General features: G+C 38.7%; 1 protein-coding gene across 1 annotated transcript in view; it reads left to right on the top strand.

Moving 5' to 3' along the window:
* LAMA2 (laminin subunit alpha 2) overlaps positions 1-27,725 on the top strand; it is a 290,666-nt gene that overhangs the window by 145,040 nt on the left and 117,901 nt on the right. The window contains exons 17-21 of the mRNA XM_033055719.1: positions 1,726-1,853; positions 7,051-7,137; positions 13,689-13,900; positions 18,833-18,939; positions 24,559-24,739. Coding sequence (XP_032911610.1) covers positions 1,726-1,853; positions 7,051-7,137; positions 13,689-13,900; positions 18,833-18,939; positions 24,559-24,739 — 715 coding nt within the window. The remainder of the gene's footprint in view (positions 1-1,725; positions 1,854-7,050; positions 7,138-13,688; positions 13,901-18,832; positions 18,940-24,558; positions 24,740-27,725) is intronic.

Below are 27,725 nucleotides of genomic sequence, written 5' to 3'. Positions count from 1 at the left end.
TCTCTCACTTTAATAACATCCTTGACATATAAACTGTTCATATTCTTCAAAAACATTAAGATATGTCTGAGGATATTTAAAGCTAAACTTATCACAAAAAGAGAATCCATTATTTTTCAGAAAAAGTACAAATAATTTGACATGATGTCTTTAAAAAGTTGAATTGCAGAGGATTTTTCTTTTGAAAGACTTAAATTATTTTTGTCACATCTTCTTTTAAAAGCATATTGTTCCTGGCTACTTTTTTTGGTATGGCTGATAGAGTCTTTTTTAATGTCGACACTTGAAATACCAATCAAATAGATTAGTTAACTTATGGAAGTTAATTTTAACCCTGCTGGTTATTTTAAAGCCATAATTTAAAATTATTAACTGTTTCAATAATTTGGTATTAGCTCGCAATCTATAAATTGTGTTAAAATGTAGTATTGTGATTGGGGCTTTCTTTTCAAATATATGCTGATTGTATGCACTAGCAATAAGAAGGCATCCCTTTAAAACAACAAACAGTATTTCTGGAAGAAAATGCTTTTGACACCAATGCAGTCATGGCTAAGAAGGATATTGTCCTTTTTCAGCTGCCCAGGTGCAGAGCACAGTGCAAAAAAGCTTTGCACAAATCATTGCAGTCCTGGAAAACTGTGAAGAAGGAATCAGTGTTCCTTAGAATAGTGTCTGTTTCCTTATTGAGGGTAAATTATGTATTCCAGACAGTAAGGCTGTTAAATAGCAATCAGTACCATATGCGTGACTTGCTAAAATGATAAAACAATTTTAAACTGTTCTTAAAAAACAATTTTAAATTAAATCTTAAGTTTGAAAGTGCCCACACTTTAAATAAATAAATAAATAAAAACAAACCTCCAGAGTTCTTAAGCCGCAGCTTGGATGAAACATTCTAGATTTGATCTGGTCCATAGTCTTAGAGACAGCAGAATATACCCCATTAACAAAAATCTCTCTCATGGCTTTCATTTTGGCCCTTTGGAGTTGACATATGCTTTTTCAATCCTTTTTTCAGTCCATACCAATGACATTGATTTGCCATTTAACATCCAAAACCATTCCTACTGCTTTCTCTGTTTCTGCTTTGTGAAAGGGGTACACTTGGGTATCTTGTGGGAAATAGCAGTGAAAGGAATAGTGTGGTGCATTAGTAACATGGGTGAAGAAAGGAAACAGATTAAGCCAGAAAAATAATTTTCTGAATCTATTATTGTTTCTGTGAAATTACGTAGAATTTCTAAATCCTATATGGTGAGAGGGAAGAAAAATAGAAAGGGTAATTGCTCTTTAAAGCTTGGTTCTTAAAAGTCATCATGAGAAGCTTTTTCTCACAGGACCTATTTCCATTCTACTAAAAGATTGTTTAATTTGAGATCAGCCAAAAGCTATATACAAAAATGCAAATGTAGTACTGCCATTTTTATACTGCATGTTTCATATGCTCAGCTTAATTTGTCTCCTATTATGCAGTCATGTAGATGATCACAAACTGTTGGATAGCACCCTATATATGGTACAGCTGTTGAGTAGTGTAAATTCAAAGTTTTTTTTAATATTCTTTTTGCTTTACATGGAAAAAAGTTATCCACAAGAACATAGGAAGCACTGATTGTGACAGCTAACCTGTACACTACAAGCAGCAGAAAATAAGGACATTAAGACCTTTTTCCATAAGCGAGTTGTCTAATTGTCAGTTTGTACTTTACATCTTCTGTTTAGGACTGCAAACACAACACAGCTGGTTCATATTGCGATAGGTGCCTGCCTGGCTTCTATGGTGATGCGACTAAAGGGACAGCTGAAGACTGTCAGTTGTGTGCTTGCCCCCTAAATATACCTTCTAACAAGTAAGTTGTATATTTATTGCATATTGCACTTTTCCCCTTAGTAAATTGCATATTTTCCTAATTTATATTTTTACATGTATGCTTGAGATATCTTTTTTCTTCCCATCAAATAATACATCCTGCAAAATCAACTTTTATTTTTACGATTGTACCAAGTGCCTAACTAGGCAGACAAAGACAAAAGCTGGATGAAACTAAGGTAGAAAAACAACACAGAATTTGGATGACTGTTTTTCAAATTAATAACATTTGTTATCTACCCTCCCTAAGGGTAGTTGTTTCTAGTTTCAAAGCTGAATTTGCAGATGTGGGTTTTTTCTGCTTTTACTTTTCCTTTTCTTTCAGTCTACATTGTATTATTTGTTTGGAATTTGAATTCATCTTTAGATCTTTGAGTGTAAATATTTTTTCAGTATATCTCAGATAAAATATTGGAAATTTGTTTTATTAAATAAAAATACAAATGAAAAGTTATTCAAAATTCTGATCTAAGAACCAAAGTTTCCTTCATTATAAAAGCTTGTCTATACTACTCCATCACTCAACTTAATAGACCAAGTGGTTTGAACATTTTTTCACTGTTTTTTTCACAGACAGTACCTGGAAAATAATAGTGCCAAAAGCATTTTACATGATGTACCTGAATAAAACTGTTCTGAATCTTGTCTGTGCCATTGCATCCTATTAAAATTGCACTGATCAGAGCAGGAATAGTCTAAGCACTTATGAGAGGAAATTCCAGGGGATTGTAGAATGGGAGCATGCCTTCCTGTTAACACAGCTCTTGAGTTGGTTTTATTAGATATAAATATATATGGGTTTATTATAACTGCTGGTCAGGCATGGTTCCTCTGACATTCCCATTACTTGGTATTTCCTTGCCTCAGTAATCAATTATCTTTCTCTTGTTTGTGAACAGTGTGCTGACAAACAGGGAAAAACACTATCACATTTCCATCTTGCACAGACATGCAACAAAGCAAGTCAAATAGATTGAATTTAGGTTATGATTGGCAAAATGCCTGGAGACCTCCATTCCATAGTCATCATAGTTCTGAGTGCTTTACTTTCCTTTTTAGGTTAGTAGTCCCTTTTTTAATACTTAGTTTTCTTGAAACATATAATAGGTACAGAACAAACACACAATATAAATGTTTTTTGAACTGTGAAACTGTGTGAGTCCAGAAGTCTACAAAGTTTAACTTTGTAGAACTCAAGATTTATGCTCTCATGATGTTACAGTCTAGACCAATTATTAAATTTGTTTATGAGAAAAAAAGAGGTTTTAAAGATTTAATGTGTCACCCGAATGCCATTAAAACACTTCTTTGTTTTCTTACTTAGTTGCCAATGAGTTTGTTATGCTAGGGATAATATTTGCAAACAATTCAGATACCTTCATGTGAAAAGTAAACTTTTACTAAGTTCATGTCACTGTACAGATGTAGTATGTGTCATGTTCTTTTGGAGCAACTGAGCAAGTAACTGATTGTATGTACAAATTTTTGCAAATAGTTGTGTATAGATTTTAATTCCTGAAGTATTTAATTCCCAAAATGATATGACAGGATATTTGTAGGTTTCTAAGCTTAGTACTAAGTTCTCACTGCATAGAGAATATTCTCCATGTAATGAGCCTGTGAGATTTTTTTCTATTAAGAAATAAGTTTTGTATTTTATAGCAGTGTCTCATTTATTTATGATGTTTATAGTGGTTCCCTTCACAGTACCTGATTCTCTTTGCAATGCCACATACAGCGGAGCACTGTTCCAACAGTTGTAGAAATTATGTGGTGATTATGTTGTTCTGTTATTGACTTCAGTGGATTTAGTTGCTGCTAATTCCCTCTCCTGTTTCCTAATGGCAGGAGCTTTCATATGCAGTCACTGAAGCTAGTCATGTGCCTTCTGAAGCACAACAGTCATAAATGGCTTGCTATATGTCAAAAAAGAGCACTTGGCCAAATCAGAAAACTAAAATTACAGTAATTTCATGAGTATAAGGCACACCGGAGTATAAGGCACACTTCTGGGTGTTGGCAAATTTCCAAACTTTGTCCATATATAAGGCATACTTTTCTTTTGCAGTGAGGATCTGTGCGCAACAAAGTAACAAATTACTAATGGAATCACGCGATCGTGGGGTTTACTGGCTCGGCCCCGAGTGGGGCCATGGCAGGGAGCGGCACCAGCCCCGTGCGAAGCCAGGCAGGGGGGAAGCGGCCCTGGCCCCACACGGGGCTGGGCGGGCTTGACTCAGGGCTGCTGGGGGCTCGCACTTCTGGGTTGGCAAATTTCCCAACTTTGTCCATATATAAGGCACTCCAGGGTATAAGGCGCACTCCCAGGTTCAGACCAAAATTTTAGTCAAAAGGGTGCGCCTTATACTCATGAAATTACAGTAAGTTGTCTACGCTTGTTTTCTACATGTTGGGTTGTATTTTCTTCTTTTTGTATATATCTTCATATACGTGCTTACGTGATGAAGATGAAATCAATACACGTTATAAATGATCTATGCAACGAACACAACTCCTTCATTCTGTGTCTTCTTGTAAACATACCACTCCTAGAAATTGTTCTAATATTCTTAGTCCTCAAGCAGTTTCAAAAGAAGATTATTCCCCACCCACCACCCCCCCCCCCAATAATGTCTAACAATTATAGATACTTGGGATAATTGGGATAATTACTGCTCTTCTCTTGATGTAGCCATAAATTTAATATGTGTAGCAAAGACTTTGACAGGAATGTTTTATCACTGGAAATGGGAGCTAGAAGATCTTTGACTCAGCCTGGGAAGGTCAGGAGTAGATTCATAACATGTGAACTAAGAATTCGGGTCGGTCCCAGAATTTTATTTTTTTCTTGGAGAATTAGATAAAATCACAAACATATTGTTAGGGGACGTTTTCTATAACACACTAGGAAGCTTTTGGGACACCCTGTCTCCCAGCATACAGTTATCACATAACACCCATAATGTGTGTTCATACTTGTCCTGTGTCCTGACTCGTATTAGTGCTGTTACCATATGGGAAAACTGTAACAAGTAATGATAAATCAAGAGGGGGCTACAGTTTTTTTAAGCTTGTTTTGACAAATCAATACTCACAGTTCATTAGTGTTTAGCATTAGTGACTAATGAGATTCTCAATAATCAGGATGATAAACTCTTCTTTTCTCAGCCTGCTATCACATATTTCCTTTACATCACATACATGGGAATTTCTCAATATATTAATGTTTAGTGTTGAAATGTGGTCCAACTGTTAAGACACAGAAAGAATCCAGGAAGCAAGGTCTGAACATGACCCTTAAGACATGGAAATTCTATTATTCATAATTATTGCTTAGTAACAATAAGTACATTATCATTATTATTATTACTATTATTATTATTATTATTATTATCATCATCATCATCGTTATCATCCTTACAATTATTATCATTATTATATTTAAAATTTATGCAGTTAAATTCAGAGCTCTTGGTGGAACTTTGGTACAGTCAATTTTGTGCTATGCTGTAATGAGCTGTGATAGCATCTCTACAAAGTTTCCTGTGAAATTCTCAGAAAGAGTGAGGCTGGGACTGACAAGCAGGAACTTATTTGAAATAAGTCAGGTGCTGCTGATTGTATTCAATGATAATGTGTGCTTTCACTGCTATTAAAGAATAGAATGAGCAATTATTGTTTCTTCAACTGACTTTTCATCCATTTGTGAGTCTATTATTAAGTAAATGACATTACAAAATAACACAAACATTATCCCTATAGGAAAGAGAAAAATTCCAGCACCTGTCTATGTTTATTGGACCTGACCATCCCACGTTTTTCTCACTGATCTCTTATATTTGTTTGATAACACAGAATAAAGAATAACTGAGGACAGATCACAGGATGGAGGACTCCTGAGAAGTAGGGTCTACTCACCAGAAGCTAATCACAATAAATTATGCTAATTAAGTTTTTCTGTCTTTCCTGGGCCTATTACTTTCTGGAAAACGTCATGATATATCCTGCTTTAATATATCCAAGCTCAGATTATGTCTATTTGTTATTATTGCAGCATGCTATGTTACCTTGAATGTAAATTCCTTCTGCTGTCTTTGTTGTAGCAATTCTATTGCTTCTCAAATTCTCTTTTCCTAGGTTATAAAAGATAATTCAGTATCTTTTTTTTTCACACAGGTGCTTTGAATAGTCACCCCATGATACACCTACTCCCATTCTTTTGTTTCTTTTTTTTTTCTTTTTCTATTTTTCTATTTAGTTGAGCAAAATTGATTATCATTATTTAGATAAGGCTTTATAAAGATGCTCCTCTGTCTCTAATTATTATTATAGAATTACCCAAGAGCAGATTGCCTTTTCTTCTTTTCGTAGTATCCTTTAGTGTGTCAGGAGGTTTCTTCAGAAAGGTGTGTTAAGTGAGAAAGATTATGGAAAGTAAAATGCTAACAGCGAAGGAACACGGTGCAGAGTTAAACACAGGCATTGAGATGTGGAGCTTATAAATGTCTACAGTATCCTTATGTATACAAAAAGAGGGGAGAAAAAAATCCCCAAACCAGCCAAAAATAATTAGAGCATAACAAAGAGGTAAAAATTTTCCAGTCTGCAAGCTATTCTTAAACTTCAGTATGCTTGTGTGGCCTGTTGCTTGAGGTCATTGGCACTTGATTAACTCAAATACGCTCTCTGGGAAGCTGCACTAGATATTTCCCATTTTGCCCCTCCCCTTTCTTGTTCACTGGGTTCCTTTCACAGCTGACTATACGCAAAGTTACCTGAGCTTTTAATCGGTTGTCCTTCAGAAAGATTTATATAGGGGCCACGTTATGGCACAGATTGTTTTGCCAGGCCCTCGGGGGCACAAACAAACAGCTGTACATTCCTGCCTTTTTAATGGTATCCAGACCACTCACTGGCAGGCTCAAGTCCCGTAATAACAGGCTATTGGGATGCTGCCATCCGCTGCTCTATATTCAGTGTCACAGAAATAGCAGAGTCATTCCAAATTCAATTTGCTGGAGTAGAACTTAAGCCCCATGTCCTAGACCAGAATCACTTTTCCTGGGCACTGTTTTGCAAATTTACAATCTCTGAAGTGGGAAGAGAGCTATGCTGCTAACCATATTTTCTCTATGTTTCTTCCTTGTCCCTCTTCTTTCTCAATATCAACAACACAGCTTTAGCCCAACGTGTCATTTTGACCGGCATCGTGGATTAATATGTGATGAATGCCCAGCTGGCTATGTGGGACCACGTTGTGAAAGGTAAGCAGGCACCATGCTTTTAGTCATGAGACCTGAAACAAAAGTATTGATCACATGGAACTCTTCTACCTTTTGTTACCTCCCCTTCCCCTCCCCATTCCTGTTCTGAAACTCACTGAAAAAAATTCCTCTGATATTGGATCCATGAATTTGTATTTTTCTCATGCTCGTTTTATTGTTTTATGGTAAAATATAAGGTTTCCAAGAAGCATTTGCTGTTAAGTAAGAGTCTTTGTTAAAAATGTTTCTTCTAGCTTTTCTGTCACTCTTCTGAGATTTTTATAGACCTTTTGTCTCTTCTGTCATTTGACTGTTTAGAGCATGGTGATAAAAACGCAGTAAATTACTGATGCTTCCCTTAGAGAAGTTAATATGCAGTGAAAATATAGCTCTTTAATAAATTATTTGTAGATATTAAGTATTTTTTAAAAGAATATTTACATTTTTATTGCATCTCATTTTCTGTTGTAGTATTTATTTAGCAGGTAGAACAAACTGGGCTTTAATGACAAAAAAGAGAATTCTTTGTCAAATACATAGAAAAGTTCAATATGTATTTCTTACATTTACTGCTAGTTTTGCAAAGGCATTATGATGAAAGGATCATGTGGAGAATTTAAATGAAACAAAGAGCTAGTGTGAGTCCTAGTGCTAAGCTCCCAGGAACCCCCCATCCACAGGAGGTGTGACCATATAGGCAAGGGATATCACCACTGTGTCTGCATGCCTTAGGTCTCTTGGGATTCACATGGATGGAACAGATTTCAAGAGCAGTTAGTGTGCCAGAGGACCTCTGCTAGCTGTTTGGAGGTCATGATGAATCATTGTTGGCTTTGTCTCCATGCTCTCAGCCCCCTATGACCCTGCCAATGACACCTTTTTAAGAGGGGCTTGGGGAGCCAGATAACTGTGTAACACCTGGCCAGACAGGGGCATGGAAACATGGCCCTGGTGTTGCTTAGTAGGCTCTTGCCATTTGGCACTTCCATGAGCTGCTTGAAGGATTTTTCAAGGCAAATCATAAAAAAAAAGGTAAGGCTTCTGAATGAAGACTTAAAATATTCAGGCTGGGATGAGAAGTAGGAATAAACTAAGAGCAAGAGACATCCAGAAAAGCAGAAACCTGACCATGCACTGTGAATGTCCCTATAGTCCTCTCTTTCCAATTTACAACTACTTCCTTTTAAATCCCCTGTTGTGCTATATCTGTGCTGAAGTGAGAGTGCAGGCTGTCACCTGTTTCCACCCATCATCACCGAGTCTGCTCCTGCTGCTGCTATTTCTGCCTGTCTTTTCCTGTCTGTCTGGGAAGTCATCACCTTCTTTCAGCTAGTGGGCTGTGGAGTTAATGACGGCAGGAATAAATCACATCAAGAGCACTTTGGTGGCAGTTTGTCAATGCAGGGTCATTGACAGCTTCCATTAGCAACAAGTGCTGTTTCTGAGTGGACCACAGACTGTAGATGCAGTAGTATAGAGTCTGAAAAAAATGGCTAAATTGGATTTTAGCCTGATCTCCTAAGGAAATGAGGCTACTGTGATCTTTTTGTTCATGTCTCTCTGGCTGCCTGCAAAGTTGTCTGTACTTGTAGGTCAATTTCAACCAAATTTGGCAGAAGATAGGAGGGCTCAAAGATGATAATTGTTCCTGAAGGTTTTATGAAAAGAAGTGGCTGAATAGAGGTTAATAAATCAGGACATGTCATAGCTAAGGGGGAAGAATACTGTGTGAACTCACACCTGATTAAACAGATAGAGAGAGATTGTTAATGTTCTGCCCATAAGAAAACTTTCACAGGACAAGGAAAAAGTGCTGCTGTAGCCTAAGGGATTACTCCCTGCTGAATAGCAACATCCTGCAGCAAATGATCAGCCCTTAGCCTTGTAACCATGTGATATAAATCCACTGAAAATTAGGCCATTAATTCCAAAGCTCACAGAACTATTTGCTTTTAATTGTAACAAGTTGTTTTAAAATGTCTGCAGCTGTCAATAATAATGATCAGGAGAAAGCATGTTGCGTTTTGCTATTAGCAGTGGCTGTATAATTGCTGACAGAGTTTACATGAAATTCTCTTTCATTTTTGCAACTACAAAATGACAAGTGATCTGAGCCATGTGATTCATTAGCTGAACAATGCTAAATTATCATGACATACTAAGTATCATGAAGTGACAGTGTGAAGCACTTTACTTATTTGGCCTAAAAATATATCCTCTGTCCCCTAAAGAGATACATATCTGTCTGATACCGATCTGTCTGATTTGTAAAATATATAAAAAATTGCTACTTCTGTCACTGGAGCTCTCAGAAGAGTGGTGCCATAATTGCTCAATATTCTGAGGGGTCCAGCTCATAACACCATCAAAATAATTGCAGATATAAACTATGTTGGGAGGTATCATATAATCTATAATTGTAGAGAGAGCTCAGCTTCCCCATGTAATGTTTTTTCCTAAAAAATTAGATGTATGGGTTTTTTCCATTGCTCACTGCTCACTTTTCCAGAGGCATATGAGGTTAGATGGACATTCTCTTAACTTCATAGAAAGGATGTATGAGAATGACATAAGGTTGCCTTTTTAGCACAGCACATTTACAGGATGATGAGAGCCATTTTCCAAATACAGTCTTGGTAGGGAAAAGAAGCGCAATAGGTGAGAGTCTAGCTTTTTCTGTAGGACTCCATGATTTATGTATATGAATCCAATGACCTTTTCCTCCTAGAAGGAGGATCAGTGCCCCTCGTGTGAGGAGAAGGGTGAGCTGACCCATGTACTTTTTTGCCCCCTCCTCCCCTATTCTTGAAGTCTAGCACAGAGTGCCACCAGCCACAGCCTCTCATGAGTACTGTGGCTTCAAACTGCTGCTCATTGTAGCAAATATAATTCTTCCACTAGTGCCAGAGCAGCGAGTCTGTGTTGCAGTACTGATGGGAAAAGGGTCAAACATTTCAGGAGATTTGGTACAAACAAATGTGTTATGGCAGGGGTGTTTGCAGCTTGCAAAGGCAGGCATTCTGACATTAGAAAATGCAAGATTCATAGCTGGTCACACAACAATAACATCTGTGCTCTGCACCTGAGTTAAGATATCTCACTGCGTGCTCACAAGCCGTTTCTCCACAGGGCTTTTGCCTGGTTTTGTGCACAGGCTGAAGGCACATAAATTTCAAAGGCTCTGTAAAAATAGTACTTCCATGCTTTAAAGTGTTTGGATTTGCAGGCTTAATTAACTCTGTCTCAAGGGTGTTTTCCCCCAGAAAATGTAAAGAAATGTATAAAATAACCCTGTGTTTCTGTGCATGTCTGCGTATATACAAAACGCCGTACAGACTATGAGGAATATTAACTCCATACTGACCAGGCGACATTCATACACATATTTTTAAGTAGTAGCCCTGCATTTAGCACCACTTATGCCAAATAAAAAGTATCACACACAGACTCACCTGCATTTGAGAATAGAAAAGAAAAATATGGCCACAATCTTTTTTTTGCTGCTTTTACTCCTGTTTTTATTTTTTTTTAAATCTCAGGGGTGTTATGTTGTAGTTACAAGTAATTTATTTTTACATGTATTTCGTGCAATGCATAAAAGTAATTTTCCATGTCACATACTGATGCTTTTTAATCTAAACCTTCCCAAATATATAATGCTTTGAACTTAAGAAAAAAAGTTGAAGTAGGAATGTTCTTAAGGGAATAAAGCTGGAACTAAGGAAAGTGGATTTTTAAAATCCTCCCCTGCAACTTCAGGAGAAGTGGTATAAAAAGAGCAAGAAGTTACATAGATACATGTACGTAGTTCTCTTTTAAGCTTTACTGATTTACCCTTACTTTCAGGATCATCTTCGGTTGGATTTGAGATTATGTATGTGCATTACTAAAATATGGCTATGTGATGATAGTGAACTTTTTCCAATTTTAATTATCAAAGTATAAACTGATAAGAACACAAAGTTACTGAGGTCTTCTGCTGTTAATAGAAGGAAATAATTAGCAATGCATTTCACACAAATTGGAGTATTCTTTCTGTGAACTGCTTGGTAAGTTTCTGTGAATGCTGTCAAATAGAGAACTAACCCTTAAATGAAAGTGAAAGAAGAAAATAAACACACATTAAGTGAAGACAGATTAGTAGGACCAAGAGATTGAGATTTATGATAAACACACCAGCAGCAGATTAGCAAAGTATGAGTTAATTTAAGATGTAATCTGGTCGAGATAAATTAAGATAACTGCATAGATTATACAGATACTCTCTGGTTTTGATAAAATGTGGCTATGAATTGTAACATGTTAAGATGCATTATTGGCCTTTGTAACTGAGATATTGTCACTGATAAAAGCCAATCTATTTTGGTAAAATTATGACTAAAATTAGTCTTTTGTCATTGCTGAGATATCCTCCATCAAGGAAAAAATTATCTCTTCCTTTGCAGGAAATACAGTAAATTGCTACATTTATGACAGGTGCTGAAAATAAAATACCTGAATGATTCTAATGACAAGATTTTGATGTCTTGTGGGTATGAAGGGGTAATTTTGAGAGACGACTGTACTACAGGAGTGGGCTAGATTGTGGAAATTTTACTCATGGTCCTGAGGGCTTGCATGCACCACTGGAGTGTTTATATATATTACTGGTCTGTATTGTGGTTATTTTGAGAGGATTGAAAAAAATCCTATTTTGTGTAAAATTACAAAAAACCGCTCAATTAGTTCCCACTATTTTTTCCTCCCTGCTCTCAGTTACCCAGTTTTTATAATCTTTGTGATCCTTGCTGATGATATTGAATAATAGTTAGTACATGTTTAGACAGCTTTGCTTAGGATCCAATTAAAAGCTTGATGAGATATTCTGGAATCAAGGAAAAGGATGAATTTGACACACACGAGAATGACAGCAGTAGTGGAACTCTGCATTCCTGTGTTAGGATGATACACAAAATCTTTCCTTAACTGTGCTATCCAATACTACTACAAAGTAGAGAAGATATCTGTGTACATTAAAACTGCATCCATACTGACTTTAAAATTGTAGGAAAAAATTATTTTGTGCAATGTACTTTATGTATTTTCTGTTTTCCTTATACTAATTGGAGTTCATCTGAGATGTGCATGAAAATATTCATTAGCCAGAACTGTGTACAGTAATTTCACGATTATAAGCTGAACCATTTTGACTAAAATTTTGGTCCGAACCCAAAGAGCAGCTTATAATCAGGTGTGGCTAATATATTGATGAGGTTCAAAAATTTGCTAACCTGGAAGTGTGAGCCCACATGGCCCCGAGCCGATCTGAGCCCGCACGGCCCCAACGGGAGGGCGGTGGGGCTGATCCGAGCCTGCATGGTGCCGGCAGGAGAAAAGCAGGGCTGATCTGAGCTCACCTGGCTCCGACAGGAAGAGCGGGGCCAATCCGAGCCCGCACGGCCCTGAGTCGAGCCAGTAATCTCCGCAATCCCACGATTCTGTTACTAATTGGCAACTTCGTGAAAGTTGCACACAGATCCTCGCTGCGAACGAAAGTGCAGCTTGCAATCCAGTACCGCTTGTATATGGAGGAAAAACGAAATGTTGCTGACACCCCCAGAAGTGCGGCTTATAATCAGTGCGGCTTGTAATCGTGAAATTACTGTAATTTTTCTTTTCTTTTTCTTTGCTATCTGCAAGTTGCTCTTACTATGAAGTGTGAGCAAATATGACAGAAAGGAAAAGCAGACCAGAATATAAACAGGAAATAGGCTGTGGGATGAGTAGAAATTTGCTTTAAATACAGACTCATATTAGGTCAGATTCACTAACCTGCTTTACATGGTACTCACAGAAAATTGCAGATGGGCAAGGTGGAAAAGGATGTGATATTTTCAAACAATTCTTTTAAAATATGAAGGGTATAGTACACAACAACCTAGTTCCTATGCTATTGAGCAATCTTTTTGTTACCCACCCATAAACAGAGATTAGAAATCCATTAATTAAGCAAATCTGACCGTGCAGTAGATCAAGGGAAGTCTAAGTCAAGGGATGGATCTTGTTAGGTAAACAAATTTATGTCTGTGTTGCGTTCTAAAGGTGTTTTTCTAAACTAAAGCTGTTTTTAAGGTTGGGGAGAAAAAAAATCATCAGGCTTGCTGGTAATTGAGTACAGAACATCTATACATAATGTGCTGAAATACAAAGTGTATCTAACATAGAGTCATAGAATAGTTTGGATTGGAAGGACCTTTCAAGGTCATCTAGTCCAACCCCCCTTCCTCTAAAGTGCCACTAAGATTTCTTGCTATGCTTTGTCTCACCTTCAATGCCAGTGACAAGATTTTTCACCCGCTGAAGTCTAATTGCTGGCAGAACTGCCAGGATTTCTGCTGGTACTGTATCTACAGTGTTGTTAAAAAAGGGAAGGAGAGAGAAAGAAAAAAGATGCTTAAGACATACTTGAGAGAAAATCAAATCATTTTTGGTGATCAGGGAGGCAACAGAATTAAATATTTCTAATGAGAGGATTATTTAAGAGTCCTAACTGATGATGTCTTTTACCATAGGTGTGCAGAAGGCTATTTTGGACAGCCTCTAATACCAGGGGGATCATGCCAGCCATGCCAGTGTAATGACAACCTTGACTTCTCCGTTCCTGGCAGCTGTGACAGCTTGTCTGGTGCTTGTCTGATATGTAAGCCAGGTACAACAGGCCAATATTGTGAGAGGTGTGCTGATGGATATTTTGGTGATGCTCTTCATGCAAGGAACTGTCAACGTAAGTCACGAACTTTTAGAGCTCCTGACAGTATTGATCTATCCTGTAACTTTGTTCCTGAGAGGAAGACTGTGCCTCTGTATGTGTGAGCAAGAGAATGATACAGCTCTAATAATGATACTGTGCATCTGCATCTGGAAAGGGAGGCTTTAAAATAAACAGAAAGAAGAACTTATTAAAAAGCTCTGGTTGAAGTAGACATGGAAAAAAACAATGGAGCACTCCATAGGTGCAATAGGTTATACAACACATGCAAAAGGTTATAGTAAATGTCAGATCCACAAAAATAAATATAAATAAATGAAAACTATTCACTAAAAAATACTACAAGGTACCCAGAAAAATTTTGTTCACTTGTGAGATTGAAAGGAAGGAGTGATATTTCAGTTTCATCATCCAGCTCTGACAGCATTTGTAACCTGTTTCCCACTTATATAACCTCAGTAAGAGTTGGAAGCTGCTGCTGCTTACAGGTCAAGATTTTCTGAACTGCCAATCCAACCCTAAAATTTCCAGACAATTTTTTCTAAAGTGCTTTGGAGGAAGATACCTGGCACTACAGCAAGCTACCAATTCTCAGCTAAGTGGTGCATGTTATTCAATCAACTGCCAGCCCCAGCACATCCTTCTTCATAATGATTGCAAAAAAATTATTCATTGGAGATGGAAAATTTGGTAGAAACAGGAGCTTTTCTTTCTGTAGGAGGCAGTGGCTCTCTCTGAGCCATTTCTGGCACAATTCAGAATGCAGAACAAGTGATTTTAACTTAAAAACATTCTTCACGTACTCTTCCTTCACATTCTGAGAAGCGGAATAAAACAAGTTACAAGCTGTCCTGAAAGAGCCAAGCATTTTACTTCACTGTCACAGGGATTTATTCCTGTTTCATCTGTTATAATAAACACAAGAGTAACCCCACTGAGTAAAAAGACGTTGTAGCAGTATAAAATTATGCAAGTGAAAGAGCTGGCACATTGTCTTACTGTCTGTCTAGGAACATGGGGACCATATCAACAGTATGTGTTGTGAGAAGTCTGAGGCACTGGCATCCATTTTCAGGACTTGCCCTATTAGCAACTTGCAGTCTAAAAGTGAAAATCCTAGGTTGTGTTGGACCTCCAGAGAGTGTGTGGGAGCTAACAAGATGCAGAACATCACCAGGTTTCTCAGCTAAGGGCAATAAACAGTGATGTACACGAAGTCATAGATAACCCTTAAGACATACCTGTATAAATGCTTTCTGTACCTTCTTTACACAATACCAGAAAAAATTCAGACAATCTCATATATTCTCTCCATAAGTTAAAAGGTCATGATGAATGATGTCACATAAGTGACAATGTTAAGTGTGTAAAGTGATTTAAGAAATGCATTTCAAAAATTACAGCTTTCAGTAGCTTGTCACTATTCTTGAGTCATCAGGACTGGTGCTTTCACCATTTCCACAGTAGTCACAGGTCCATGAGAAAGATTTTCTAAGAGAAGAGTTTGGAAAACATACCATTAAAAAATATTTAAAAGAAATACATGTTTAATGTTGAATTACAAGCTTTGCCTTTGTTGTTAGTATTATTGCAAGGAGAGCCCCCTAATGTATTCATATCCTTGTACTTGCAGCTACCATGTATTCTAGTCTCCACCTTTCATGTGGGTTTTTTTCTTTGTATATGATTTTTTATTTCCTTTGCAGACTTCCATGAAGTTTGCCCTGCAGCAACAATATCAGAGGGACTGCGCCTTTACTTTGTTGTTTTCAATTTTGTTCCTTATTAAAAAGCCAAATCCAAGAGTATTGCAGAGCATGAATTTACTTTCAAATTATTGTTTGAAATGTTTCTTGCTCTTTCTCAGTACAGTGCTTTTGTGTGCATTAACTGTTTCAAATGACAGTACAACTTTATATCATCATAGCATCTCTGAATTTTTTGGTGTAGCTATACAAAACCATAAATCTAAGAAAAACGAGCAAATTTCTTAAGCTTATTTGATTGGATTCTAGCAGGTGGTTTTTTGGAGTGAAACAGCGCAGTGTGCTGAAGCAAATACCTGGAGGTAGAGCTGATGATAATAGAGCTCAGTGTCACAAGATGAAGTAAAGCAAATAATCAAGTCTGCCTATGTTCCAGTGTATACTACTGTTGTAGGAAAATAAGTGTGTAGTTTGTTCATAAATACAAGCTCATAAATATAAAAATCTAGAGAGAATGAAAGGTCTTGACCAGCGTTGTTCAGGAAGAAAGTAAGACAAATTTCTCCGACAGGCTGCATTGTATTATAACTACCATTTGGAGTTTTGAACAAGAGCTAATTTTCCCAGTAGAGGTGAATGAATGGGAAGGTTCTAGGTGAGATAAATACAATTTATCAGATTGTGTAACAGTTTATTAGATGAATAGCCCTGACTATTTCTTCATTATGTACGTACTGCCAGAGCCAAGAAAAACATTCAAAGTCCTGATATTCCAAATTCCCCCTTACCACTGTATCGTACTCAGTCATCTGTAACTGAGATAAGACACCATGGAATGCTGCTTACTGAAATATAAATAGGACAAACTCATTTGTTTATAAAATCAGTGTAAGTTTACTTTTTTATTCTTGTGTTGTTGTATGCTTGATAAGCAAAACAATTCAAATCAGACTGAGCCTGGGTTTTGAAGTATGTGTATAAAAAGGTTGGTGAAATACTTTTATTTTACATTGAGGATTGTAGTTTGTTGAATCTGAGCTTTAGTATCTTCTTTCCCCACTGACCAATTTACAGTAATTTCACGACTATAAGGTGCACCCTTTTGACTAAAATTTTCCCTCGAACCCAGAAGTACGCCTTATAGTCCAGTGCGCCTTATCTGATGTACAAAGTTGCGAAATTTGCCAAACCGGAAGTGTGAGCTGTGAGTCATGGGGGGAGCCGGAAATGCCACAGCAGCTGGCTGGGGGCGGGCCCGGAGGCCCACGGCACTGCCCCTCTCGGGTCCAGGCAGTCCCGGGGGCCCATGACTGCCGGGTCCGGGGGGCCCGGTGGCTCGCGGCACTGCCCCTGCCGGGTACAGGCGGGCCCGGGGGCCAATGGTTGTCGGGTTGAGGCGGGGCCTCGGCCAGCAACTGCGCAGGGTGAGCTGGGGGCGGAGCCTCACTGCAAAAAAAAAGTACGCCTTATAGTCCAGTGCGCCTTATCTGATCTACAAAGTTGCGAATTTTGCCGACTCCCGGGGGGTGCGCCTTATGGTCATGAAATTACCGTAATTAAATGTAGACTCAAAACATATATGTATGTGATGCTTAACACCATGTACAATTTAGAGTGTCAGCAGTCTTAAAACATGAATATCAGGGTAAAGAGGGCTGTATACAGAACAGAAGAGGTAAATTATAGATTTGTTTAGTATTGAAAGCTGAAAGAAAAAGATAAGCAATGTTAATTACATCAGAAATGTCTTTTAATTTTACTGTTTAAAAATATATTGCGAAACAGAAGGAGATGACAATCTCTGAAGGTGTTACAGGACTGGTATGAACAGCAGAACCAGCACATTTTTGTTACTAATTCCAGAATTTTTGCAAATCTTTGAGAAACAATGCCATGAACAAAATGGCAAGTAATAAAGTTGCTTTCATTAAAAGAAGCAATTTCTGCAGAATACCTCAAAATCAGGGAGTAAACCCCCACACCAATCCTTTAAATTTATAATTGGAATTGTAAATTAGCAAGTCCAATGAAATAATGAGGAAGGTCCTGTTGTAATAATCTATATATAGAAAAAATATAACTGCCTTGTCGCACATAGCACCTTCTGACATGCAAGTATGCGACTGCAATGTGTTCACTGCTGGGACTCTTAAGTGTTTCTTAAAATGAAGGTGTCAGGTTGAGGAAAAAAAAAAGCAACACATGCAGATAGAGCACTGCAGGAAGGCAAAATGTGGACTGAAGCCCAAGTTTGGAGAGTGGATTGGTAGTTGGTATAGAGATGTGGATTCATACCCCTATGAGGGGGGAAAACAAAGGATGTGCAGGAACAAGCTCATGCTGATGGAATCAGTGACTGCATGGTTATAGTCCCTGTGATAACAATCACATCCTTGTTCTCTGCTGTGAGTGCTAAGGGTTTTTTCCAAATCTCTGCATGCTAAAAGGACTGAAGAACACAAAGGTTCTTGTGGTTGGAGAATATAAAAGGTAATAGACATCTTCCCCAAAATTTGTCTTCTAAAACGTAAAAATTTAAGAGCCAGAAGCATTGCTGTTTTCCTCAGAAACAGTGTTTCCACTGCCTTTTTAAGTCTTCAGGAGAGCACTGCGACGAGTTAGGTTGGTCAGTTGGGTTACATTTCCTCTGGGAACTGTGATGCTGCTGTTGAGACAGAAATCCTGGAGAGTCATGGTAGCAGATAATCCTTGGTATGTTTTTCAGTGCAGCCTGGGGCATGAGAGCATTACTGCCCCTGTATAGTCTCAACCTTGTACTGGGTTTGCAGCCTGCCAGCATTTCCTGATGACTACATGAACAGGGAGTGAACTCCAGGACAGCAGAACCAGCACGTGGAGAAGTAACACTCCCACTGGCTGGAGCTACATCCTTTACGCACCCTGTGTAAGGGTCTGGACACTTTTTGTAACTTTCTCTCAGCACTGCCTTGCCCACTCTGAGTCTCTGGGCATGTCCTTAGAAATCTGCCCTCTACATCTTGCTTAGATCTGAGAGGAGCGTTTAAAACAAGTTGTAAATGAACTTGAAGCAAAATTTCTGACTACAATAATTTGGTGAAAAATTAACATGGGCAGGCTAACATGTCAGTGTATGGGAGCAACACCTTCCTACTTAACCCAGGCTGAGCATTTCTCAGGGTGGCAAAAGCTGCCCTAAACATTTGGCTATTAGATTTATCTTCAGGGAACAGGCTGACATCTCCTTCTTCTTCCTCTGCAGCCTGTCACTGTCACATGAATGGCTCCTTCTCGGAGATCTGTGACTCTCGGACGGGCCAGTGCGAGTGTAAAGCCAACGTCATCGGGCGCCGCTGTGACATCTGCAAAGTGAGTGACCACAAATGGGGCTTCCTTTCAGATTTCTTCACTGTTTCTCTCAACTAAATATCATTTGGTTCTGGATAGGCTTTTTCACTTATAGAACCTATATAGATTGTTCTTATGTAGAGAATGGTAAAATGGCTGTTTTTTAAATGTTTTCAAGAACAGAACACAAGAAACAGCATTTACATGCAATGAATGCATTTTAAGCCTATCTATAAATACATATGTATACATAGCATATACACTTTATATTTTGAATGTTCGATATAAAAAATTAGTTACAGTAAATTCACGAATACAAGCCACACAGAGTATAAGCCGCATATCCGGTGTGTTGGCAACATTGATGTCTTTGTCAATAGATAAGCCGCACCCGGAATATTAGCCGCACTTTAGTTCGCCGCGAACTTTCACAAAGTCGTCATTTGGTAACACAATCGCGGGATCGCCGGGGCTTACTGGCTTACTGCCGACCTCGGAAACATTGTTTCCAAGTGAAAAAAGACACACCCTTTATTTACAAGCCAAAAAAGACAGGAACAATAGTGTGGTCATTTTGTGAGCATTCCCAATGGATCTGCGTTGCCTTTAAACAGCCACTCAGCCACGCGGGCAGGCAGCTGAGCTCCGAGCGGAGCCACATCTCCGTGCTGGCACAGGAGCGGCCGTTGTAGCCCTCGTGGCCCGCGGGGGGAGCGGCGCTCTGGCCCTTGCAGCCCCGCGGGGGGAGCGGCCGTTGTAGCCCTCGCGGCCCGCGGGGCGAGCGCCGCTCTGGCCCTCGCAGCCCCGTGGGGGGAGCGACCATTGTAGTCCTCGCAGCCCCACGGGGCGAGCGGCCGTTGTAGCCCTCTCCCTGCGAGCCGAGTGGCCGTTCTACCCCTCTCCCTGCGGGCTGAGCGGCTCCCCCAGCCCTCTCCCTGCGAGCCAATTGCCCGCTTCATCCCTCTCCCTGCGGGGAGAGAGGCTCCCCCAGCCCTCTCCCTGCGAGCCCAGCCAGCCCCGTAGCCACACAAGACTGAAAACACTTTAAAAAGTACAGAGAAATATCACACACTTTTATCGAACTGCCGAGGTAACTCACCCCGATAACAACCCCCGCCCCTCAGTAACGCCGCCATCCACAGGCAGGCAGTAAGCTGTTCTCTGATTGGTTCATCATCAGAACAACGGGAAACCATGGATTTCAGACTGTTTTGGCTCGGGACTGGACCAGCATGATACTAGGTAAGGGCAGATATCACATTTTTGTCCATAGATTAGCCACACCGGAATATTGGCCGCATTTCCGGGTTTCCACCAAAATTTTAGTCTTCTTGCTGCGGCTTGTATTCGTGAAATTACTGTAATCTATGAAGAAAACTGCAAAATGTCTAATAGCATCTGATACTTTTTTTTTTTTTTAAAGAAGGATGCTAGTTTAGTTCTGCTGGAATGTTCTGTCTTTATGTTTCTTTTCTTAGGGTTTCTTCTTGTGTTGTCCAAACAATGTATTATTTTTTGGTGAAAGTGTTTTTTGCTTTGACATTGTTTTCCTGCCTCATAAATCACTGCAGAGAAATATTGCTTCATAAACTTTTACAGAGTTGTCTTCAAGCAACTAAGGAATATGCTATAGCTGGCTGCACATTTCTCTAGTTCAGCATAAGTTCATAAGTTAGGCCTATGTCCTCAGAACACCTCCACCTGTGTGTAATTTAAAGCACATAAATAGTTCTGCAGAAATCAAAAGGATAATTTTCACCCTCTAAAACTCTGCAATTTCTGAAGTGGTTTGCTCACACTCCATTTTCAACATTTAAAGAGTCTGTTCAAAGAAAAATTTTGCTGGCATCAAGTGGAATTTGCAGATTGCATAAGGTACCCAGCAAATATCTCAAGGTCATTAATACAGTACTGGTGGTTAATTGGAATTAATATTTGTTTACTTCAGTGTTTACTCCTGTCTTTATTTCTGTACTCTTTTAAAATGTGGTGTAGTTTCTTTAGCTCGACTTTCTAACAGTGTTTACTTTTCATTCTTAAAGCCCAATTACTTCTGGGCCCCAGAAAAGCTGTTTTGTATACCCTGTGGCTGCAGTGCCTTGGGATCTGTGTCACTGCAGTGCGATATGCTGGGAAGATGTATCTGCAAATCAGGATTCACGGGCAGACACTGTGAAATCAGCAGACAGGTGCCTAGACTGCAAGAAAATGCAGGAAGCAGTCAGCAGATCCGAGTACCCCCCCGGAGGTGGGGCACCAGCAGTGCCAGTGGGTGCCCACGAGGTGCTTACCGGCCTGCAGCTCTGGTAATGAGAAACTCAGCTTTGCATGGGCTGCAGTCTCCTGTTTGCTTGTGTTTGGAGCTCACACGGATTGCTTAGGGTTTTAATTCTTAATACCCGTGTTACAGTATAAGAAATTCTCAAGAAGCAGACTGGCTCGGAAGACAAGCAGCATTTTAGGATGTTTCCCCAGGCCTAAGGGCTCCATTGTGCAAGTGGTGATATCAGTGAGACATCAAATACCAGACTAAGTCCCAAAACAGCACCATCAACAGCAGTTTGCACAAAATGCATGGGAGATGTACATAAATCAGTGGAATTGGTGGGATTTTCTTGGACTTTGCAACAACCTAAGGCTTCCTTTTCTAACAATTCAAGAATCAGTAGCTTAAGGAGGTTGCAAGAAGGATCAGCCCCAGAGTCAAAGAGTTAAGATCTAATTTTAAAATATTTAACATAACTGGTGTTAAAAGTTCTCATTAGCAAATATGGCCAGTTATCTGAGCCATTTTTAATTCAGTGCAGTGCCAGTTATGTGAATGTAATGCCCAAAATGATAGGAGTGTTCATTCCTTATCACAGACAAACAAAGCAACTTACTTCCTAAAATTAAGTAATTATGATACTACTGCTTCTAACAGAAAAGTATTTTAGGGATGTTGCTTGTTTTCCCTGCAACTCAAAACCTTCACACTTATCACACTGTTTGAAAAATACCTGGCAGTGTTTTTCATCCTCAGCTAGACTCTGGGACCCATGCTGTATTTGCTCATGCAGAATTCCTTGGAGAAATGAGATTTTTTTCCAATTAAGCATGTATAGGTTACTGTGTTGCCCACATAGTACGCTGATGGAGGCATGATTTAATGACATATTCAGAAAATTCAGTGTATTTCCTAATTGTAATCTAGGATCATAGATCTTGTTCAGTAGATGTGATTCTTAGAATTTCTGTGTGTGAACAAACTTTGCTGACAACTTTAACTTGGAGTTAAAGTTAGTTTGCATGACTGACCAAAATGTCTTTGTGTGCAGCCCTCCTCACAGAATGCAATCCAGCATGGTGGTGTTCCTTTCCAACTTAACGGAGTGCTGGTATCAGACTTTTTCTGCCTGTTACCCATATAAAAAGAGTTTATTAGATCCTAGCAAACTTTATATTGAGAACTGAGATGCATGCTGTGCATTCGTTACCTCACTGCATTAATCTGAATGTCTGTCCTGAGATTGTGCATATTCACATTTCGGTGTTTCTTCTCGTGTAAAAGAAATCTTTGGAGATAGTCAAGTATTTTATTGAACTTTGAGTTTGATTAAATGAGTTTGACTATCTCTTTCGCTCTAATATGCCGTGTTTTGTCAGGTAGAACTATGAAATTTGCAAGACATTTCAATATAGAATTTGGAATGAAAGTCAGTGTAATTCTTTATTACATGTATAATCAGGCATTTACTTAGGTTTGTATGATTTTCAGGCCAAATTCTGACCATAGATGTGGTCCTGTATTCTGGCACCTATCAGCAGATTCTCTGTGTGAGTGGCAAACTTTGGTATTAACCTCAGAGATCAGATTTCAGGACTTTTCCATGGAAAGCTTCTGAAGTTTCAGAGAATTCACCAATGCAAGAGGGGTTCTACTGTGGAACAAATTCATATAAAGTAGACTCATGAAGGTTGAGAAGGACCTCCAAGTTTATTGAGTCCAACCTTTGACTGATCATCGCTTTGTCAACTAGACTATGGTACTAAGTGCCATGTTCAGTCATTTCTGGAATGACTTCACCACTACCCTGGGCAGCCTGCTCCAAAGGCTGGCCACCTTTTCAGTGAAGAAATTGTTCCTTTTGTCTAACCTGAGCATCCCCTGGCACTGCCTGAGGCTATGTCCTCTTGTCCCGTTACTGGCTCCCTGAAAGTAGAGGCCAAATCTCATCTGTCTGCAGCCTCCTTTCAAGGAGTTGTAGAGAGAAAAGTTTCCCCCTGAGCCTCCTCTTCTCCAGGCTAAACACCCTCAGCTCCCTCAGCCACTCCTCACAGGACTTGTGCTCTCGACCCTTCATCAGCTCCACTGCCCTTCTCTAGACCTCTCCAGCACTTCAATGCCTTTTCTTGTAAGTGGCCCAGAAGTGGACACAGCACTAGTGATTAGTACAGAGGGACAATCACTGCCATGGTCAAAGCCAGCACAGCTCCATTGTTTTGAAGATTTACTAACTTACAGTAGCTAAAAATCTAACATCTTATGCCTGGGTCACAAAGTAGCACATTATAAAGTAAACATTTTTCACTTTGTTCCATTTATATTCATTAGTGGTGATTTTTTAGTATCTCATTTTTAACATTCTGCTTTTCTATCAAACTTGCTGATAGATTTTATTATTAATGCTGTAATTTCAAGTGACATTATTAATATGATTTATATTTCAGTATTCACTGAAAATCATCATGCCTGAAAAACAGGTAGAGAAGTATTCCCATTTTAAACCACTCTAGCTCAAGACTGAGTTTGTCATTTGAATATCAAGTATGGTTTGCTCCTCGGAGCTCAGTTGGTGCAGTGAAATTCATGAGGTCTTTTGGCTGAAAGCTTTGTGCAGAACTCCTTATCAAAGTATACAAATGAGTGTGTGTCTTCCCTGCTTTACTTTTTACACTCCACTAGTGAAACTAAGGAGGAAATTTCTTACTATAGTTGATAACATCTACTCCGTTTCTGCAGAAACTTTCTATTGATCACTGCAAAAAAGAAAGAAAAGGAAGAAAATAGAAGAGTAACAGAGGCCTAATCCAGGCAGAGTTTTTTATCTTTTAAAAAATCCCCATTATTTTTTGTATTGTACACAAATACATTATCTCTATGTTCTTCTGAAGTTATTCCTATATATCATTCTAAAGAATTGCCCTTACGTTACATTACCTTTGCTCAGAGGAGATAAAATCTAGTTCAGAGGCTTTCCAGTTGAATCCATCTCCATTCGTAGCTGAGAATTTGAATTCACTCTTTTAGCAACAAACTCTACCTGACATAGCCTTACAGCCAGAGATGGGGTATGTATTTTGTGCTGTCATACCTTCTATTTCAAGTGGGAATTGTACTTAGGGAAAACACAGCCTCAGAAGAAATGTGTTGCATTGCAGAACATTCATTATAGCATCAGGTAACATTCTGAACTCTTTCTCAGCAGCATAGGGCATTTAGTGTCCTTGCCTCCAGGGTTTTGCCACTACAATCTAACCTGTTAAAAGCAGTATTTCAGTGAGGAAGAGGAAAGATCCTGATCTCCCTACACTCAGCTTTTCCTCTTTTCTCCTGGTAATCACACCATGTACTAACTGCTCTCCCTTACTCTGTGGCAGCCTGGAACATTTGGCTTACAGTCTTCCAGAGGATGTGTTCCCTGCAACTGCAACTCTTTTGGTTCCAAGTCCTTCGACTGCGATGGAGATGGGCAGTGCTATTGCCAGCCTGGAGTGACAGGGAAGAAGTGTGACCGCTGTGCACATGGGTTTTACAACTTCGAAGAAGGAGGCTGTACTCGTATGTAAATGTTTTGCATCCAAGCACAGATTGATTCTTTATTTATTTATTCATTCCTAAGATTCTACTTTGGCTAATTTTAGATTACCTAACTACTTTTCCTGACAAGGGGTTCATAGACAGCCTTGTACATCATTCACTTGACAATGGTGGTAGTGATTGGCAAGAATCAAAGACCCAAGCAATTTCTGCTATTTTATGGGCAGTTTATGGCTCATCTACTACGTTTAGAAGGAACAGGAATGTTTTTTACTCCATGTAGTCTGCCAAAAAAATTCCATAAAGTTCCTATAATTTAGTTAAGAGTAACATAAAACACTGCTAAAAATGTTTACCAAATCACATCAAGTTGTAGGAATGTAAAAACACAAACTCTCTTTGCTTGTAGTTTTACCCCAAACCTTTTCCTTGTTTTTATATGGTTGATCATCTTTCATTATCACAATCCTTTCCCGTACAGTAATATTTAGTTGCTTACTTGGACTATTTGTGTACAAGAAGACCTTTCAGTAAAACTGTCTGGTATCTTCCTCATGTAACCACATGAAAAGTCTCCTTTTCTAGATGCTGAAACTCTAGCATTAGAGAGAAATATATCCAGCCATCTCTTTACCTTTATTTTTGTCTTTTTGGAAATTAGGTCAAAGACTGAAATGAATGCTTCCTATCCTTGAAGTAGTGCAGACTGCTGTATCAAAAAGAACCAAATCAATAGTTTTCTTCACAGGGAAATATCCATCTTTCCTGATAGAATAGTATTTTCTCAAAAACTCATTTAGGTGTGATCACGGGACACATAGATAGTTGTCTAGTGTGACTAACTGCTGCAATACTAGAATGCTGTTATTGTTCTTCAGGAATAAAGCATATTCTTTCCAGAAGCAGAAATCACAGTCTGGTAATATGTTCCTCCTTTCCTATCCAGTTTTTGTTTTTTTTTTTAATGGAAGGAGCTTCAAGGCCTTGAGACCCAGATTTGTGAAGGTGACTAAACCTTGAAACAGGCTGGCTTATTATATATAGATTATGTTTGAAAATATTACTCTATGATGATGTCTCCCATGGGAATGAAGGGTTCAAACACACTTGCAGGTTTGAAAAGTTCAGGTACATTGGCCCCTTGGAAAAGGGAGAGATTGGTTCCCAGGATCACTGATGAGAGAGCCTGAAATAAAATGCAAATGATTACTGCAGTCCTAAAGCCTTTAGCAATTAAATGAAGGGCAAAAAATTATATTCTTTATGATTAACATCTTATTCTAACATTCCACAGGTTAAAAGCACACCACTGTTGTGAAATACAACAAAATGTTGATAACTACAATGAGGGAAGGAAAATGAGAGGACTATTAATGAAATTGCACATTAAAATTTTAATTACTGTCTTGGCAAACTTTGAAATGAGAGAGTTTAAGAAACAGTAATGAAATGGTAAAATACTGTAGATCCAAGTAACATTTTGGATATAAACGTATCAGACTTTGGTCATCAAATGTTTAAACAGCAGCAGTTGGAGATGTTGAGAAAATTCAGAATTTTGAAAGTTTCAAAGTTAATAGAACAGGAATTCTGTTTTCAATGTGCTTTTCTTTCCACATTTATTTTTAGTAAGCTTCTTATGTATTCCTTCAAATGACAAAATATAAGAATTAAATTACGAATCACAAAGAAAATCAGAAAATTAATAGAAGTATATCAAATCATGCTGGAAGGAAAAGTACAGAAAAATTAATTCCATTGTGTCAGTTAAGTATCAAATAGAATATTGGACCTCTTTTATCTAGCATTTATCCAAAAGGAGTATAACTTGATTTTCTTCTTGTGCAATATAAATCCATAAAGCCTAAAAAAACCCTGAAAGCATCGTCAGTGTTGACATTCTAGCAACAAAGATAAAGAAGAGATTTCTATTTCCTTATTGCTTGCAACAATTGTGTTGTATTTTTTCCCTCTTATTTTGAAAAATAATTATAAAAGTAAAAATAGGAATAACATTTGGGTGTTTCCTTCCCCTCCATGCCTTTTTTAGCCAATTTTGTGTAAGACCTGGAAACCCATACGTGAGCTGCCACATCTCAAAGCCTCAGTCTCCCAATGAGATGTATGCTGAAACTTCAAGCCACAGTGTGTGAAAATATTTTAAATAGCATGCAACACATTGTGTTCTTGGCATGATGGAGGCAAAACTTGCTATCTTCTTTGCATCAATTACCTTATCTTGAAGGCATTGGTGGGGAAAAATAAAGGTCACTTCTTATTTAAACTACAGATAGGAGTTCTATATTTGCACATCCCTTGTTTTCTAGTTTCAATCTGAAGTATTTCACAGAAAAGGCAATGAACATAAATGAAGCCCTCAGTAACAAAGTTACATTGCCCTTTAAACATCCCAAGGAGCAGGTTATCATGCAGTCAGTTTGCTTATGAAACTTTTTCTCTGACCTCATGGGTTATGTGGATGGTGGGTGTGAAAACAACCACACACCAGTTCTGCTCTTTCAATCACTTGTGTGTCTTGTGCCCCATAAATACTTATCACTTACATACCTTGAATCTGTGTTTGCCACCAATGAGTTGTTCACTTAACAATCCTTCAAGAGCAAAGACCACTTCTAGGAGCACTTCAAAACCTTAAGTATTTTTAATTTAGTACAATCTGCAAAGAATACCAGTTCCCCATGGAGAGGAAGCATCATTTTCTTGATGTCCTCCCAAGGCAGAGGATATGTAAGCTGAAAAAGAAGGAATAGAGAGGGGAAAAAGAAACTTTTTTTTGCCCTTTAAGGAAAGTCTCTTTAGAGCAGCTGAAATTCCAGAAGGCATTTCTCAAATTGGTATAAGAGGTTAAATAGGCTGCAAGTTTCCTGCATAGATGGCTCAGAGGCCCTCAGGTGGCTTCTTAGAGGAGACAGCATGGGCCCAGAAACTGTATAGCAGCATTCCTGTAGTCATGTCACAAGAGTGCACCATCTCAGAAGTCTCTGTG

Source organism: Catharus ustulatus, chromosome 3 (genome assembly GCF_009819885.2).
Source record: "Catharus ustulatus isolate bCatUst1 chromosome 3, bCatUst1.pri.v2, whole genome shotgun sequence".
In the NCBI taxonomy this organism is placed as follows: Eukaryota; Metazoa; Chordata; class Aves; order Passeriformes; family Turdidae; genus Catharus; species Catharus ustulatus.
Note: the sequence above shows the minus strand (reverse complement) of the source record. Positions and strands in the feature narration are given on the sequence as shown.